This window comes from Crocodylus porosus, unplaced genomic scaffold (assembly GCF_001723895.1).
Source record: "Crocodylus porosus isolate Cpor-Errol unplaced genomic scaffold, CroPor_comp1, whole genome shotgun sequence".
In the NCBI taxonomy this organism is placed as follows: Eukaryota; Metazoa; Chordata; order Crocodylia; family Crocodylidae; genus Crocodylus; species Crocodylus porosus.
The window spans coordinates 143,589,672-143,607,501 of NW_017728931.1; the positions used below are offsets into that span (position 1 = coordinate 143,589,672).

The 17,830-nt window shown below is 44.3% G+C and overlaps 1 protein-coding gene across 3 annotated transcripts in view; it reads right to left on the reverse strand.

Annotated features, from left to right (window-relative positions):
• PPP6R2 (protein phosphatase 6 regulatory subunit 2) overlaps positions 1-17,830 on the reverse strand; it is a 142,183-nt gene that overhangs the window by 30,153 nt on the left and 94,200 nt on the right. For all 3 annotated transcript variants that reach the window (XM_019543840.1, XM_019543842.1, XM_019543841.1), the window contains 10 exons: positions 16,130-16,256; positions 15,246-15,398; positions 14,647-14,850; positions 13,853-13,917; positions 10,581-10,696; positions 7,420-7,505; positions 7,171-7,251; positions 5,373-5,470; positions 2,597-2,654; positions 1,071-1,198 (listed from right to left, as the gene is read on the reverse strand). In XM_019543840.1, the coding sequence (XP_019399385.1) occupies positions 1,071-1,198; positions 2,597-2,654; positions 5,373-5,470; positions 7,171-7,251; positions 7,420-7,505; positions 10,581-10,696; positions 13,853-13,917; positions 14,647-14,850; positions 15,246-15,398; positions 16,130-16,256 (1,116 nt within the window). The remainder of the gene's footprint in view (positions 1-1,070; positions 1,199-2,596; positions 2,655-5,372; positions 5,471-7,170; positions 7,252-7,419; positions 7,506-10,580; positions 10,697-13,852; positions 13,918-14,646; positions 14,851-15,245; positions 15,399-16,129; positions 16,257-17,830) is intronic.

Genomic DNA, 17,830 nt, shown 5'->3' on the forward strand with positions numbered 1-17,830 from the left:
GTGGGGGGGGGTCCATGAGGGGTGTCACTATGTATGTGGGGAGTTGTGGGGGCAGGGTGTGGGGCATTTGTGCAACGTGAGAGAGGGTCGGCTTCCCCGCCCCCAACCACTTCCCTACCTGCTGCCTGGAGTGAGCAGGTCCCCAGTAGCTGTAATGGCCAGGCCCTTGCGCCCATGAGGATGGGAGCAAGGTACAATCAAGTATTTTGGGGGCATGTGTATACGTCGGCACCTCGTTCCCACACTCGTGGGTGGGAGGGCTGGACAGGTACAATTCACTGGTGGGCGCCATGGGCTGGATGAAAGTGCTTGGCAGGTCAGATCCGACCCGCGGGCCGTATTTTGCCTGCCCCTGCATTACAAGACCAGGCCTACAAGAATCACACTGAGCATTGTCAATATACTTGGCTCAGTCTCAATGACCTGTGAGATGGATAAAGGCAGGCAAAACAGTGCCACCTCTTAAGGTAACACAGACACCTCTCTTATTAGCAACCAGATCAAGTTTACGTGTCACACAACTCACTTTCACTCTCCTTGATATTTTTGTTGGCTAATTTATTCACATCTTTCAGAATTGCAGTTATCAAAGAATCTGATTTAAATTATTTATTAAAATCAAAGGGATAAAGAAGTGCAAGTTCATTACATATTTACCACATGAGAGCCCACTTATAAAACATTTTTTCTTCCTATTCTGAACAAGGATCTCTTCTCTAGGTCATAAAATAAATTAAAAATTCTTTCTACACCTTGCTCTCTAACAGCAATGGCTGTACACTCAGAAAGGAGAAACGGACTGGCTTCTAAGAACTATTCAAATAAACCTCATTTCTCTCTTCCACTATGGGGTATGTATTATCATGCTTACAACACTGTTGCTGATCCTCCAGCTTCTCTCTTTTGGAATAGGTGTCTTATTCTAGGACAAACTCTCTCACAAGGAACAACAATTCATATAACACCACTCAATTTTATACCAGACGGGCTTCAGCGCACATCCGTACAACAAATAACCAACTGAAACAATATGAAACAGCCAACAGACAAACCTTCTGCTTTCATCTTACCGTGTTCTCGATTTCACTTGGGTTGCATAGCTTATTTCCTTCTCCTCCCAGATATCTTCCTCCTCCTCATTATCATCAAACTGTTGAATCCGTTCATTGCAGCAGGCTTCAAAGAGGGAAGCATTGGGCTGAAACACAGTTAAACAAAAATCAGGTTCTGCAGATCCTTGGAGGACAATCCTGGGGCAGAGTAGAATTCATAAAGCAGAAGTGATACAAAACTGTTCCACCTTTTTGTTGCGTGTGCGCCCAAAACAGGGAACTTTGGTTCAGAAGTGGAAGAGACAAAAGTCTGAATGAAGCAAACCCAGAAGAGACGTCAAAGGAACCAGTCTGTCGCAACCTCACTTGTTTCTGAACTGCTCCTGTGCCGTTCTGGTAGCCAAGTTTCTGCTTAATCCCCTGGCACAGGGAGGCTCTCAGCCATGAAGGGAGCACTCACAGGTATTTCTCAGCACACCACTCAAGCTCAGTAGCTTGGACCTTAGAAAATAAGGGGACAGGGCCATGGACAGCCTCCTTTCCACACAGACAAATGAGCATCCTACAGTGTCATCTCAGCCTCCACATGAACTTTCAATCAAATACTTACCTTCTACAGAATCCCATTAAAAGCACATTGAAAATTAAGTCATATAAAATCAGTATGATAATCCTGAATTTTGTCCATGCACTTTCTGTATGACAGGAGATGCCTTAGCAGTAATCAAAGTCAAACTGCTCTGTATTTATATAAACAGCTTGCCAAGCCAAGTGCTATAGGATCTCTGAATTAAAGGTTTGGAGCACGTACCAGTTATGGGACTGTCCAAACCAAGAGCAGTAGTGGAATTTTGCCGCGCAAAAACCTCTCCAGTCAGGAAAAAGAACAAGCTAAGCTAAGCATACTAATTGCTATTTGTGGTTTCAGTTTTAGTTTGCAGTTTGCAGTGGAAAAACAAAGAATTTTTGCAGCTGAGAACTTGTCTGAGCTGACAAGAAGGAAGGGGGAACTTGTTTTTCACAACACTGTTTGAGGGAAGGCCTAAAGGGAAGTGTTTTTAAAACTAGGGAAATCAAATGCCATCAGCTTTGAATAGGACAGGGTGTGTCAGGGAACAGGTGTCTGTTTCTACCACCATCCATCTCCTGCACCTGAGGATGATTCAGGGCAATATCCAGAGCTGTTAAGGAACCCCTCTCTAGACTTTACCCTCACTGGCTTCCTTTCCTATTCAGTCAGTGGAAAGGGTGACAGAGAGAGACTTCAGACAGCAACCAGTTTGCACAAAGCCTTCCAGCACTTACGTAGAAGTACCCTCTAGCGTGGCCAGTGACCATGTGCAAGACCCTGTTGAAGCAGAGGGCGCAGGACCAATACCGATGTCAATGCCCTGAGTCCCCTCTGTGGCTGCAGGCACTGGGGTGCTCTTCCCTTGCCACAGAGAGCCCCTCTTCTACAAGACAGCGAGGACAGCAGTTGCCTCATGTAGGCACTGATCAGCTACCTCAGCCCTCTTCAACAAACACCCCCAGGCCCCACTTACACTGTCATCATCTGCATCTATGTTGAAGTTTATCTCCGCAATCCTGTCGAAAGGTGCACTGCAAAAGAGGGAGAGAAACCTAAATGAGGACTGGGAGCAGCATTTCTGCAGCCTCAGCATAAGGCCAAATGCAATCTTTTTGCAAACTCAGCATACAACCCGAGGCAGCTGACCACACAGCAGCTCTGCAGCTTGACCTGACACACTCCTCTATTGTCTCTGAACACTTGTTGCTGTATTACCCCCTGAACAGTCATTGCTGTATTACCCCAAGACAGCAATTTCTTTACTCAAGACTTTGAGGGGAAGAATGACCCATCTTGCACTTCTGCTCCTCTAAAAAAAAAATCACATTTAGGGTTTCCAGCTTCTCAATCTTGTCCGGTTCCTTGGCACGACAGCTGGAGCTGCCTGGGTCACAAGGTATTATGAGCCCTCAAGGCAAACTAAGCAGGGTGGCTTGGAACCAGACCGCTACTGGCTGTCACATGCCAACATCTGCAGAGTATAAAGGCTGTCACCGAACACTTCTGTCTGTTCTTTCAGCACTGGAGCAAAGCTGGCATGAAAGGAAAAAAAAACTGAACTTGATCATAGTTTCAAAAGCTTGGCTGTATGGCAGAGATGATGCATGCTTCCCACGGCAACAGGGGAAGGAGCTAATGACCCTGCAAGTTCCTTACAGTTCTGCATTTCTTTGGGAACTCAATGAATCTCCTTACAGAACCACAGAAAATGAGGGCTGGAAGGGACCTCAGGAGGTCACATCTAGTCCAACCCCTGCTCGAAGCAGCACCAGCCCCAACTACATCATCCAGCCAAGCCTTCATCTACCTGGGTCTTCAAAACCTCCAAGGATGGAGATTCCCCCACCTCTCTGAGTAGACGGTTCCAGTGTTTTACTACCCTCCTAGTGAGAAAGTTTTTCCTAATATCCAACCTCAACTTCCCTTGCTTAATGGGAGATCTGATGAGAATCCAATGGAGGCTGGAGAATGGGCAGTGACTGTGAGCTTCCTATATAACAGTGTTCTGCCCTTGGCAAATCGTGTGTAAAGAAACGCAATCAAAACAGCTCATACTAGCAATGGTGTCAAGAGACACCATTACAAGAACAAAGGATGCTATAAGTCCAGTATCATTAGTATGTCTAATGGGAGAGGGGGGTGTCTATCTTTGGTCACTGTTATTTACATCCTATTTATTAAGCTTTCTCCCCTTAAGTGAAAGACTTATGCTTGAATATTTTTACTATTTTATAGCAGAGGCACAACATCACCAACCCAGTAAAGCAAAGTTCAGTTTTTTATTGCACCCTGATTCATGGTTTTCATGGTCCAACGGGGAAGGGACCTCCACACTATTGTGAAAACTAGTATAACCGACACTGCAGAGACTGCTTTATTCTTTCTTTCCTCTCTGGATGAAAACTAGGGAATGGATAGCATGTTTCAGTTATAATTCTCTTTCAGTTTTACATTGTCTATCGCTTGCATGAGATAACCTCCTCTTAGTACAAGTTTAATTTCTACTGAAAAAATGCACAAAAAAATTAGATTACACCATAATCAGTGCAACTGCCTGACAGACTGAAAATGCCTGGTCCTTCTGTCCACAATTCTCAGAAAAGTGGGGGCAAAAAGATTCTCTAGACAGAAAAGGAGTTTTCTTTATTTAACAAGGCATCAGCACATGCCTGTCCCCAGATCTCCCCTGCCCCAATCAAAGGTAGCTGCCAACATGCTTTCAGGGCAAGCTGCTGGCTTTTTGCTTGAGAGACATTTCAAAGATGGCACAAAGAGCTGAAGCTGTTAAAACTGAGATGAAATGACAATTTAAACATACAGGTAGTTCACTGGGGCCCATAAACAGTGGGTTCCTCACCACCCTACACCTGTTCAGAGCTGCCAAAGACTCAAAAGGGTCATTTTGCAGCTATGTACTTCTCTGAACTGGCTTGCCGGGGGACAAGGAGCTCAGCCAGCTGATGTTTTTTCCACTGGTAATTAAATTACACAAGACAGAAGGGGAGATCTCCGACTCTTTCACTATGACGCATAAGCAGGACAGTTGCAAGATGTTATTTATTTTAAATGACAAAAGCCTCAAAGCAGGCTCCCAAAACTGTGTGGGAGTGAAGCTGGGAAGAGGCAGTTAATGATGAACACTCTCTGAGGTACAATCTCATTTCAGAACGCTGAGTTTGGTAAGCTTCATAAAAATGAAACCTGTCCACCCTTCCCTTCCTTGGAAGGCATGACCTGGCCCTGTCTCATTAATGTCCCCTTATACATATGGAAGAGTAGCTGGATGCTCCTGGGCAGTTCACCTACTGCAGGTCTTTGGTTTTCTAGTCCACACTTGACTATAAACTCTTCTGGACTGAACAGTGCCAGCACAGTTGCCTGAATTTAGAACTAGCGATTTCTGGTTTTAATTAAACAAAACAGTAGGCACAGAGATAGTTATAAGACACAGCACCTTATTCAAAAAGAGTCTGTCCGTCACCACTCCTCTGCTGCTGCTTCTGCTGGGAGACTTTCAAGCTCCCAGCAGGGCCCTTGCAACTGGGTTTTCTGACTTGTTTCTTCTTAACCACCCTGTTACACTGAACTTACTGTTTTTTCAGGCCCATAACCAATCTTCCACATTTCTGAGCTGAGCAGGGTGGTGCATCCTCCACTGTAAGCCCTGAACCAGAGGAAGCAACTAAAGCCCAGGAGGCCTGCAGAGCCGATAAAGGACTAACAGTTCCATTTATAATGGATGAACTCACTTGATATTGTCATCCTGGTCTGCAAACTCTTCATCATTGAAGCCAAACTGATCCACAAAGTTGGCTGTCATCTGCTGGATCTGATACTCTGAGAATGCCTGAGGGATGCAACCAGCGAAGAGTCACAAGTGTGCAAAGAAATCATATTCAGGGGGTTGAACGCAGGCACAAAGGGAGATGCTGTTGTTCAGCACACTCCAGCCATGGCTCGGTTTATCAGCAAGGTGTCTGTACAGCTGCAGTTTCCAATCTACTACACATAATGGCCCTGACATCCTGCACCTGTTCTGACCCCCCAAGGTATTTAAGGACTCCTATTCATACTTCTGCTCAGAATGTTACTCTGCTAGCACAGGGGGAATACTGGAATACCCCCTGCAGAATCAACTCTGTTTCCTATTGTTCTCAAGGGTTTTTTAAATTGTAACCGGGAAAAGGAAACCACGAGCAAAGGGAAGGAAAGCATGCTTGTAAAGCCACACAAGCAGAGCGTAGGGACATCAGCTATTTCACCATTTCTGGAACCTGACAAGACTTTAGATTGAAGCCATCCACATATTCTCCAGTGTTACCTTCATGCTACCAGCAAGACAAACTTTTTGGCTGGTTTTGGCAACTTCCCTTTTATCCACAATGCTCAAAAGGAGAAAGAGAATGCCTGGCATCCTTGCTACACATTAAAAAGATGCTTCCACCACTGACTACCACCTCTGCAGCACCCCCAAAGCTGTGAGATCTCCTTACCCACACAAAGCCCTAGTGGTTTGCTGCATCTGCCTTTCCCTAAGCTCTGGCCCTCACTCCCTGCTCTTATCTAACAGTCCCCATGCAAACACTCCCCTCCACAGCATGCAATGGCCTTCCCATTATTCCTCCTGTCTCAAACAGCAATTATTAGGAGCCAACTTCAAATTCAGCATCCACACAATGCAGAGCTTCTTATTTTGGTGCTCAGTGGCCATGTCTACATGAGATGCTGACTGTGCAGTTGTTAAGCACAGTTATTTAATACTTGCATACCCAAGTACCAAATGACTGTGTAGTAACCAGCATTACAGTGAGTAGCATCCCCACACAGCTTCGCAGCAACACTGACTGTGCAGTAATTCAGTACCACTGCCCAGCAGCATATTACTATTGCACAGTAGTGCTGCATTACGGTTCGTGCCACATGATGCTACTGCACAGTAGTAACGAGCTACTGCGTAGTAAGCATCTCGTGTAAACATGGCCAGTTTGTACGAGAACACAGGATGTTGTGTTTGGGGGTTGGACTAGATGACCTCTGGATGTCCCTTCCAGCCCTACTTCTCCATGACATGCATATACCATCGGCCCACCTTCTCTTTATATAAATTGTCCTGTTCTATCCAGATGTCCAAGCACCTCACAGGAGGCAAGTATCATTGCCCCCATTTTACAGTGAGAAAAACCAAAGACCAGACAGCTCACAGAGTGGGCACTGGGACCAGCAGGAGTACAGTTCTAGGATATTCAAACCCTGTACAATAACCACCCTGCCTCTTAATTAATGAGCAGATCCCACAAGGCATCTCAGCAGAAGAGAGCCCTTCACTACAGTCAGCTTTCCACTCTGCTGCAGAAAGCAAGTAATATTTCTCCCAACTGGCCCTTCCTTCCTTGTCAAACATCTCTTGCTACCAACTTAGACAGACACAAGGCAGAGAAAGGGGCAGTCTGCATAAGAACAAGTTCGGGAAGCCTAATGACTATGATTAAAGGATGAAACCAGAGGAACATTTTCCTCAGCAACAATCAAAAACACAGCATCCGTCACCTGCTGGAGGGAGAGTTCATTGGGGAAAGCGCTCTCAATGTCTTCATCCTCGCTGGAAGAGTGCAAATGGTGAGTGCTCACCTGAAACACAGACCACAATGAATGTCAGGGGGGCGACAAGAAAGCTGGCCACGTGTGATCATGGAAAACATCAGAACGCATAACACCGCCACAACTCAACTTTCAAGTGAAACAGCCAGAAGGCAACAGGCCCATGTGACAGAGAGAAGCACTTATTACTGTTCTCACCAAATCCACTGTATTCCGCCGGTTCGTCTCGGTCAGAGTCTCTTCTACAAAACTCTCCCACCTCCCTCTGCAATCCTCAGGTAGCTCTGGAACAGAAGGGCCATTGCCATGGTTAACATAGCTCAGGGGGGCTCAAGGAACAAGAATCAGTGCCAGTCACTGCAAAATTCAGTCCCACTTTCTCCCACGTTACGTGTTACGTGTAGATCTTGCAGCCAGCCAGGACCACTGTCCTAAGCTGCAAGCAGCTCCTCAAGACCTTTTGGCAACACCATCAGTACAACAGGCAACATGGCTGTAATCCCTCTGCTCCAGCAGGCCCATTAGCACACAATGCAACATAAACATGATAACCCTTAAATACCTTCCCAGAAGCCAAAATGCTGGAAGGCAAGGAAGAATCCAAAAGAGAAAACAGAAGACAAAAAAAAATGGGTCCAAATCTGAGAACATGGACATTTAAGAGAAAAAAAGGGTATGCTGAGGGTGTTACTTAGAAGGGTGGACAACATGGGCAGAGATGCATATCAGAGGACAGAGACTGTACAACTTAAGGACCTGTAGAGTCCTTTCTTATACCTGAGATACTACGTACTGCAACTGCTAGGTAATACACTCTAACATGTGGGCAGGTTTCAATCCTGGGTGTAGTAGGGCTGCCCCTGAAAACTGTCCAGAATGCAGCAGCCTGCCTTCTCTATGGGGCTGAGTCACCAGGAGCACACAACTCCAGTGCTCTTTATCCAATAGCTTTCTGGGCACAATTCAGGGTATCTGTTTTGACCAATAAGACCCTACATGGCCTGGGCCCTCCATACTTAAGGGACTGCCTGCTAGCTTATGCAGGACCATGATGCATCCTACAAGTACCAGCAGTGCACCAAGTCCACTTGAAGAAAAGGCATGGGAGGTCACTCCTGGCACTTCTCAGCTCTGGAACTCCCTGCCCCACAAAGCCAGCCACAGGGTGAGCCCGGATGGCCTTCAGAAATGGTGTAAGACCTCCCTGTTAGAGCACGCATTTAGCAAACAAAGCTAGGCTGAGATATTGTCTAGGGGAGTCTGTTTTATGTAGATATTCCAGCTCCCTTTAAAGTGGTTTTGTTCTCTTGGCACTCTCCTGTTTTGTAAATTATTCCATCTCTTGCCGTAAGCTGCGCTGAGTCTTTGTTAGGAAGGGCAGCATATAAATCAAATAAGTAAATAAATAGTTGCAGTTTTAACACATAGACACCCAGGTGATTGGGTTCGACAATGAAGACAATTGAAACACGGCAAATTTTTAAATGATCAAGTGAATTACAAAAGGAGAATAAGCTGAATCAATTATTGAATTTTTTGTTTCTGCTGCTGGAAAAAGATAAACAGAAAGAGCCGGCTTTCTGTAGATTACACCATTGATTCATGCACTGACCCGAAACATATTGTCAGATAACTGTATCAGGGGAAGGACCAAACAGTACATCCCTGAACCAGTTAACTGATTGTCTTTATATGCACGTGCACGTGCGCACACACACGCACACAGGAAAAGGCTATGGGAAAACAGGAGAGAATTGACTTTGAGGGGAGGAGAATTAACTTCTCTAACTTCTTCCTCTGTCCATCAGACAGCAGAGCCACAGTCTGCGTGTTAGTCGCTCATATGACAAATACATTTTTATAAATGTTTTGAAATTCCTTTCCAATTCATTATAATGCTGACACTGCAGTCTATAAAGTCATTAACATTTGTATCTGGTCAGCTGACAAGAAGCCAAGAAAGGAGGGAAATCCTTCTTTCTCTACTAATGTGTTTTCAGGAACCAACCTCATGGGGAAATTATCTCTGCCTAGAGAGGAAAAGAGCAGTTCTCAAAAATGTAGATCACAGTCCAGCGAGATGCTCCTTGGCCTGTCTCAGACACCGCAGAGATTCAGGGCCTCTATCACCGTTCACCGCAGCCTTTCCACACCACTGTTCGGGCCCCAAGGCCATCATGGGATCTGTTCCTCCATTCCAACAATTGGGCCTCCTGCTATGGCACACATGCATTGCATGATATGCAATGCTGGGATCAGGGATCAGATCCCAGTCATGCCATTACTACTTACCAGTGAAGGGCGAGCCTGGGATCATGATCCTGGACTCCCCTTGCACCAGAAAGTAGAAAGCCAGGTGCCTGGTGACCCACTGTGATCCCAGGGCTGGGACCACCAACAGGTTGATAGGGAGTCCCAGCCTTGGGACTGCACTGGGGCTGGTCCTAGAGCCGCATCAGGCTGCCTGGCAGGGACCCAGCCACACATTCAACTTAAGACACAATGGAAACCAGCCAAAAGTGATTATACAGATTTTGTGGAATCATTAGCTGGCTTATTTCCCATTTTACCACACCACTACTTGCATGAACGTGTGGTCAGATTACTATTTAAGGCACGATTAACTGGCTAATTTAATATAAAACACCGGTTGGGGCAGGTCCTGTTTAGAGCAGGGGGTTACACTAAAAGACCTTCTGAGGTCTCTTCCAACCCTCATGTTCTACGATTCTATGTTTTCAACCTTTTTTCATTTGCTGTTCCCTAAAAAATTCAAATAGAGAAACCGACCCCTTTGAATTTTAAGTGTGGGTATTCACATACTTTCGACTGATCGCAGACATCTTTTATGGACCCCTTAGACACAGTCTGCAGATCCTCAGGGGTCTGCAGACCACACATTGAAAACCAGTGGTTTAAAGTGTAAGATCTGTGAGGGACCCCTCCTTCCCACACACATATATGCATGCACACAATATACTGTCACACCATATTCTATTTAAACTAGACTGCAAGCTTATTGTTATAGGTTTACAGACAAGAGATGGGATCCTCACAGTGTAAGAGTACAGCAGGGACGCTCCAGTAATGACAGTACGGGACAAATTCAACCTCATTTATACAGGCAGAATGACAGACTCTGATATGGCTGTATGTAAACATGCAAGACCAAAATCTAGCCAGAAGTCTGAATGGTGGGAATCTAACACAAATGGTCGTAAGCCCTTTTTTTTTTTTAAATTAAAAATGCATCTCAACAGCATTTAATGCATGGCAAAAAGTGCTCTAGGAAGCCCTGCAAGAGCGATTCAATCAGAAACACACAAGATACAGGACTGAACAGGAAATGGAGCATGTACCTTTAATGAATTCTCTGATCTGAGTTTGCACGGGGCCTTTCTCCATGTTCTGTACCACAGCGTTGGCTATTCGGGTCAGGTGGCCCATATTCCCTCGCCTCATGCCACCTTCTGCCCTGAAAACAAATAGTTGGTACCAGTTTAACAGAACACTTATCAACAAGTCCTTAAGTATCACTTGCTGCTCCTGCAGCAGTAATTGCATCTGTGCAAACAGAAATTACTCCAACTGAGGCCAATGTTGAGATGCTGCCTCGACCCCGCACCTGCACCGAGAGGCGCTGGGTCTTCTCATGATGAGAGATACTGGTCAGGTAGATTGACAGACAGCGACAGGGGATGACCACAGTCCTGCCTACTCCAAATTCACTGGATAGCCTTTGGTGCCAGCTAAAATCTTCACTAAAATTTTAACACAGATCAGTCGTCTACTAAGCGCTACAGGAGACTGGCACAGAACTAGATCATTTATCATCTTTTTATAATTTTAACTAGAGGGAAAAAAAAACACATTGGAACTAAGAAGGATGAGTCACTGCCATACTGAAAACGCATTTGATTTGAATTGTTTGTCTCTGAGCAAGAGAACATAACCCTAGCCATAAATTGCTCCGTTACAGAGAATAGAAAAAGTCAAAATAAAGTCAAGCAGTCACCAACACACTTTGCCCTTCTATGAGCCAATGAAGGAGTCTCTCTCAAAAATCAGACAGCAAAGCGGATGGATCAAAAGAAAACTTATGAGGTTCGACAAGGACAACTGCGAAGTCCTGCACTGAGAAGGGAGCAATCCCATGTACCAGTGCAGGCTGGGGGTAACTGGCTGGGCAGCAGCTCTGCAGAAAAGGACCTTGGGGGGGATAGGGGACAAGAAGCTGAACAGGAGCCAGCAGTGTGCCCTTGTTACCAAGGCTACTCGCATCCTGGGCTGCATTGGTAGGAGTGCTGTCAGCAGATCCAGGGCAGTGATTCTTCCCCTCTATTCAGCACTGGTGAGGCCACATGTGGAGTCCTGTGTCCAGTTGTGAGCTCCTCCCCACACTACAGAAAGGATGTGGACACATTGGAGGGAGTCCAGTGGAGGGGAGTGAAAATGGTTGGGGGACTGGGGAACATGACTTGTGAGGAGAGGCTGAGGGAACTGGGCTTATTTAGTCTGGAGAAGAGAAGACCGAGGGGGACTGAAGAGCAGCCTTCAACTCCCTGCAAGAGGGCTGCAACGAGGATGGAGCTGGACTGTTCTCAGTGGGGGCAGATGACAGGACAAGGAGCAATGAGCTCAAGTTGCACCAAGAGAAGTTGGAATTGGATATTAGGAAAAACTCTCTCACTAGGACGGTAATAAAGCACTGGAACAGGCTCCCCAGAGAGGTGGTAGAGTCTCAATACTTGGTGGGTTAGGGTTAGGGTAGACAAAAGCCTTGGCTGGGATGATGTAGCTGGGGCTGCTTGGAGCAGGAGGTTGAACTCGATGTGATCTCCTGAGGTCCCTTCCAGCCCTCATTTTGTATGATTCTATGAAAAAGCAAATACCAAAACAGCTGAATCCCACTATCTACTATTCCAAGATTGAGGCATATTAAATTAATACAGACAGAAAGGCTTAAAAATTAGCAGGTCAAAAATCAAATTGTATTAAAAGCCCATCATAACAGCACATCAAGAAGGCTGTCCCATGTTTCTAAATCCTAAGCAGGATACTGTCAAAGAAAACCACTTCTCTGTATGCCAAGTGGAAGCTGATGGTCTGTAATCCAGTAATCTGTTAGTAAATGCTAAACCCTTTGACTTCGATATAGTCAAATTAATCCAAAACCCAAAGTTAATTTTGAGGTAGCAGGCTGCTTTCATGTCGATTCCTCCCTGTAACTGCTTTAGGTTTTCTACATGCTGTTCCAGTAACCCTTCATGTTCAAGTCTAAACTGACGGATGTTTCACTTTACTCCTACACAGGACCCATTTCTCCTAACAATATGAAGTCACAGCTAAGTGTTTGAGCCTGTGTTATGAGTTAAAAATCAAGGGCACCCCAAGCATTGCCAGAACCTTAAAAGAGTGACATGGCTGTAACCTAAAACAAGATCTGTCTCCTAACAGCGGCACTACTATATGAAAAAAAGTGAATGTTCTGTCTCATTTTTCCACCTATCTGTAGAGAGAACAGTGGACGTATGTGAATGTAGGTGACAGTTGTGTAAAAAGCCCTCTCCTTCCACTCCTCTCACAAGTCCTACTTCTGCCAGTTACACCTATTTTTGTCCAAAATATTAAAACCATACTCTACAATGCAACACAGCCATGCACTGTCTTTGTGTATGGTTTCCTAAGCCACTTAATTTGAAAAATGAGAGAGGCAGGACCCACAACTTGCCATCTGGGCTGACTGGGTCAAGGAGCAGTTTTAATACTCAATTAATAATAACATGCAAGCTAGACTCTTGTCTTGACACTATCTAACAATCTATTCCTACCATGCATGCACTTGCTGTTTGCTACTTTGACAGCACAAATGAAAGGATGTGCGAAATCAGATACCAAAATTACTAGGTTTTCTTTAACTGGATTGAAGTTAATGTTTTGCTTGTTTCACCTCCGAAGTTCTGACACACACTAAGAGTTAACACCAAGTAAAATGGACCATCAGCAGCAGAAAGTGCTGTGGAAGGAAAAGAAAAGGGGTTTTGAATACATGACTTACCACATAAGGATTGTCAGGAGCTGACAATTGCCTGTACAGCAATTATTATTTATAGCACCTCACAGCTTGAAAGTACAGAGCAAAAGGTTTAGGTGAACAAGGAAACAGCAGCTCCATCCACAGTCATTCACACTTCTTTCATTATTTTTAAAATACTTGGGTCATACCAATCATCATGTTTTCTGAGTGGATTCCTCAGCTAGAAAACTGAGGAATATAATGTCTGTCAACCTAGGTGCTATTGCCCTTCCTCTTCACAAGGGATAAAAATTGCAAACCCCTGATTTTGGTTTATTAAAAATAAGTAAACCAATGCGGTATTCTTTAAGGCAAGAATGAAACATATTTTGCAGAATGGTCTGAGGTCATTCCCAGTCTCCTATACATGCACAAGGGTCTGTTATCCATATCTGTATTTAAAATCACAACATAGCAACTAAAAACAATGTGGGTTCTTTTTCAAGGATGCTAGAAAACTTTGCAAAGTATTCAAACAGGCAAAAGAATATTCAAAGGAGAATTCAAAATCCACAGCCCTAGAACTGGGACCCCATTATAACAAAAATTTCTTACTGTATTTTATCATTGGTTTCCCAGGCATCCAATATCCTCTGCACCAAGCAGCACTTCTGGAACAGCTGGAGAAGGAGAAAGAATGATAGCGGTTAAGACACTAGCTAAGGACAATCCCATCCCCTGGGCAGGCCTGTCTTAAATTGTGTGCTACTTCAGTTCATCTCTATTCCTTCTGTCACTTAGAAGAACTTTAAAATGTGTTTTAAATGGATTTGCCTTGACAGGGCAAACTACACAAGAACCTTATAAAAAGGTCCAACATTTCTCACATCTCCCATAAAAGGCATAAAGCTTCCTCTATAGCTTAAGATACCTCTTGCCTTAGGGGAAAGGAAAGACAGTGATACCTAAAATCTTTTTCAGGATGTCCTTAGAGGTTTCAGCATCATACTAGTGAATGAAGCAACTGTGGTTTCATAACCCCTGCGAAAAAGGAGCTTTTCAAGAAAAGCACAGGCACAAACAGAAGAGTCAGGGGTGTGTAATAGTGGTGATTGTTCTTTTTTTGTCCAAACTTTCTATGCACGTTTAGTAAGAGATAAAAGGAAAAGAGATCTCTAAGCTTATTAATGAACAGGGGTAAGAGGCTTCATTTACAAATGAGCCAACAAATCAGCTGTAGAAAGGCAAGTACATTTCTGTCCAAAACTGGAAGAACAAAACGATGTCTAGACAGTTTTGATAAACATCACTGTGCCCTCTTCAGCAGTTTATCACATTACTTTCTTGTTAAGCAAGACCTCTGCCAAATCCATCCACTTAAGGTTCTCACATGACATGACTAGACTTACATGTGTCACCATGATATTTTCTGGCCTGCTGTCTGGAGTCTCTGAGTTTTCTGTGGTCACATTCCCATTCAGTACCTCTTCTTTATTTTCCTGGTCATTCGTTGTTGTTTTCCCTTCGTGCACAGAGTGCGAGAGGATCGCTCCTATGCACAGTTCCACTTGGAAATGCAAAAAGTTATTCCATGTGTATGCAAAAAATAAGTCCTGGAACAATATAAAGAAAAGCAAAATATCAGTTCAGGGCCAGCCTGATCAGCCCTTTCCACACAAACTTATTTTGCAACTGGGACCAACAGAAAACGCTGTCAAATATTCCAGGTTACGAAGCATATGGGACTTTCTCGCATACAACACACCCTCAAATGAGATGCGCACCTTTGTGTCAGCACCTTAATTACTTCTGTAATCTCCTGAAAGTAGGAATATTTATTCTCAAAATAGACTTTATCATATAATTGTACTTGCTTAATGCATTGAAACAGACTTTGGGATTTAGATATTAACTGTTCCAGTAATGTAACAGATCAAAAAAGAAAGCGGCCATGTTTTCAGCTTAAAACGACATCTTCCTTCACAGTACATCACACCGTGTTACTCACAAGTAGTAAGTCCATGGTATTGAGCCTGCATAGTTCCCGATTAATACTGGGAGTGTTTGTGTGGAGCAGAGCAGCTATCAGTCGAGCTCCATGAAGGCGAGCATTCCCCAGCGGCTCCTCCAAGACACCAATAGTAGTTAGGATTGATGTTTTCTACCACAAACGGAAGAGGAAACAGATGTTAGATCCATCTGAACACAGGTCAAAATGGCCTTACTGAACATGGCGTTTAGTCTGATGTTATCCAGCCGGTTCACCTCCTCACGTGAATTGCTTCTAAAAAGGCAACTATTCAATTACTTAAACCACACTCCCTTTCTGGCTTGGAGCTAGACAGTAAATGAAGTAAGGAGCCGTTTAAAAGGTAGCAAAAAACTTGGGACACTGTTTTTATACCTGATTTCCCAAATACAGTCAAAGAGGTATAAATAAGAATTTAATTTTAAAAGGGCCCATGAAAGACACAAATTCTGTCTTTCATACAGTGTGACCATCAGATAAGATACCTCTCTCAGGATTAAGTGTTACATGTGTAACACGAGGATCACCCACAAATTCCGACTCTGAAACATCCAGTTTCTCATGGTGCAAGCCTCCAAACTCCAGTCACGACAGATCACCCTATCATTTCCTACTCAAACCCAGTGCCTCAAGTACCATCTCCCCCCGCTTTGTTCCTAGGTGCTAACCTCAACTCTGAATCCCCTTCTAAGAATTCAAGTCAGATCTCAATTTATTGTAAAGAGTCTGTTTCATTACACAATACTTTCAGGTGAAGAAAACTGGAAGCCTCCAGGAGGGAAGTGATGTTACATAGAAAGGGAAGGAAACCTCAAATGCCGGTCATTAGCCGCTTAGCATCTAGAAAGACTGAAATGCTTTACCTTGGGGGGACTGAGGAGAAGCTGGTGGAAATCCTTTAGCCGTGGTTCAATACCATGTAAAATGCTGCTATTGACAGTGTAAGACCTTTCAAATCCCTGAGAGAACGAGTCCATCAATCCTTCTACCCTGCAAAGAGAAAGAAGAAATATAATAGTTGAAGCTTGGATAAAACAAGAAACCCCAGTCTGTCTCAGCCCCATTGCCTGCCCTCATAATTCCCTCTTCAAATTCGCAGCTCTTCTTCAAGAGAGATTATTTACAGCTGACTAAAGTTTAGACTACGGTGTAAATACAAACCTATAAAGCAGATGGAGCAGGAAGATACAGAGTAAGCTGTTTACTCTGCATGGTGAAGGCAGCAAGGAAAAGGATAAAGATGCATCCTTCTGTTCAGCACCTCACAAATAAATATTTGGGCATTCAGATGTGTCTAGAAGTGTTACATGTACGCACTGGCGGAAGGCTTGTTATAATTTCTAACAGGCGTTCACAAACATTGATGTAAATATTCTAGGTGATAAAAATAAGCAGCAGATATCTGTGGATACTCGTGCACCTATCTCTCTTCCTAGTAGGGAGCAGGAACTTGCATCAGTACTACTGTTAGGCCTGTCCTTTCCAACAACGGTGATGGATCAGAGTAAATAGTTTCATAGTGTCGCCCACCCCTGTAACCTGACTAGGTCTGATTGTAGCCTGTTGCATCCTTCCAGTGTGCCCACGTCCCCCCACATCTTAGTGTCATCAGCAAATTTGAACAGGGTGCTTTTTACCCCCTCATCCAAATCACTGAGGATCAAGGGCAAGTGCAACCGCATGTTAAGTCATCAGTGCCTGTGTCTACATGAGATGCCTTACTACACAGATGCCTTACTACACAGTTGATTAGTCTACTGCACAGTAAAGTGTCACTGTCCATATATGCAGGCACTTACTGCACAGTAAAACAGTTTACCGAGTTGTAAATATACAGTGCAGTAAAGCCAAATAGCATTAATTGCAAGTGTAGATGCACGTAGTGATTGCTGGAGAGTGAACAAACAATTCCAACACCACTAAATGGATCGCTAAACACCAGCTTGACAGCATCAGGCCTAAGCTTTTTGCAATATTTAAAGACTGACTTATTTACTTCCATGGACCCCATCAGCAAAGTATCTGAGTGTCCAAGAACTTGTCCTGAATACACACTTCATGTATAGAAAGCACAATCCTCATTTTATAGTTGGGGAAGTGACCAAGGAGAAATAAGGTGAATCCAAGTTCCCCACAAGAAGTTGGGAAAGGATTCCAAATCCTGCCCTTACAACCTGGCCTAAAGGCTTTATAAACCTAAAGTTTTTTCCGCCTCCTCCCAAACAGACTGGAAGAAGCCTCAGTTGAACTGGTCCCCATTTACTGTTTGGAGTGTTACTGGTGGCAATGGCGAGACCCAGACACTGCTTGACATTAAGTCTCTGCTTTAATGCAATGCAATTAATTCTGAATAATGCATTGAATCCACTCCAAAATTTCAGGGAATGTTCTAAGCTACGGTCATCCCAACTTGACCACCTGTATGGTGGTAGGAGAAGGAGGACTTGTATGAAATGGAGGGGGGGTGTCCCTGCTTATGCAGTGGTGATACAATAGGAAGTTCACTCACACACTGGTACCTGCAGGGAGGCTGCACTTGGTGGGGGTCCCAGGGAGCCCGCACG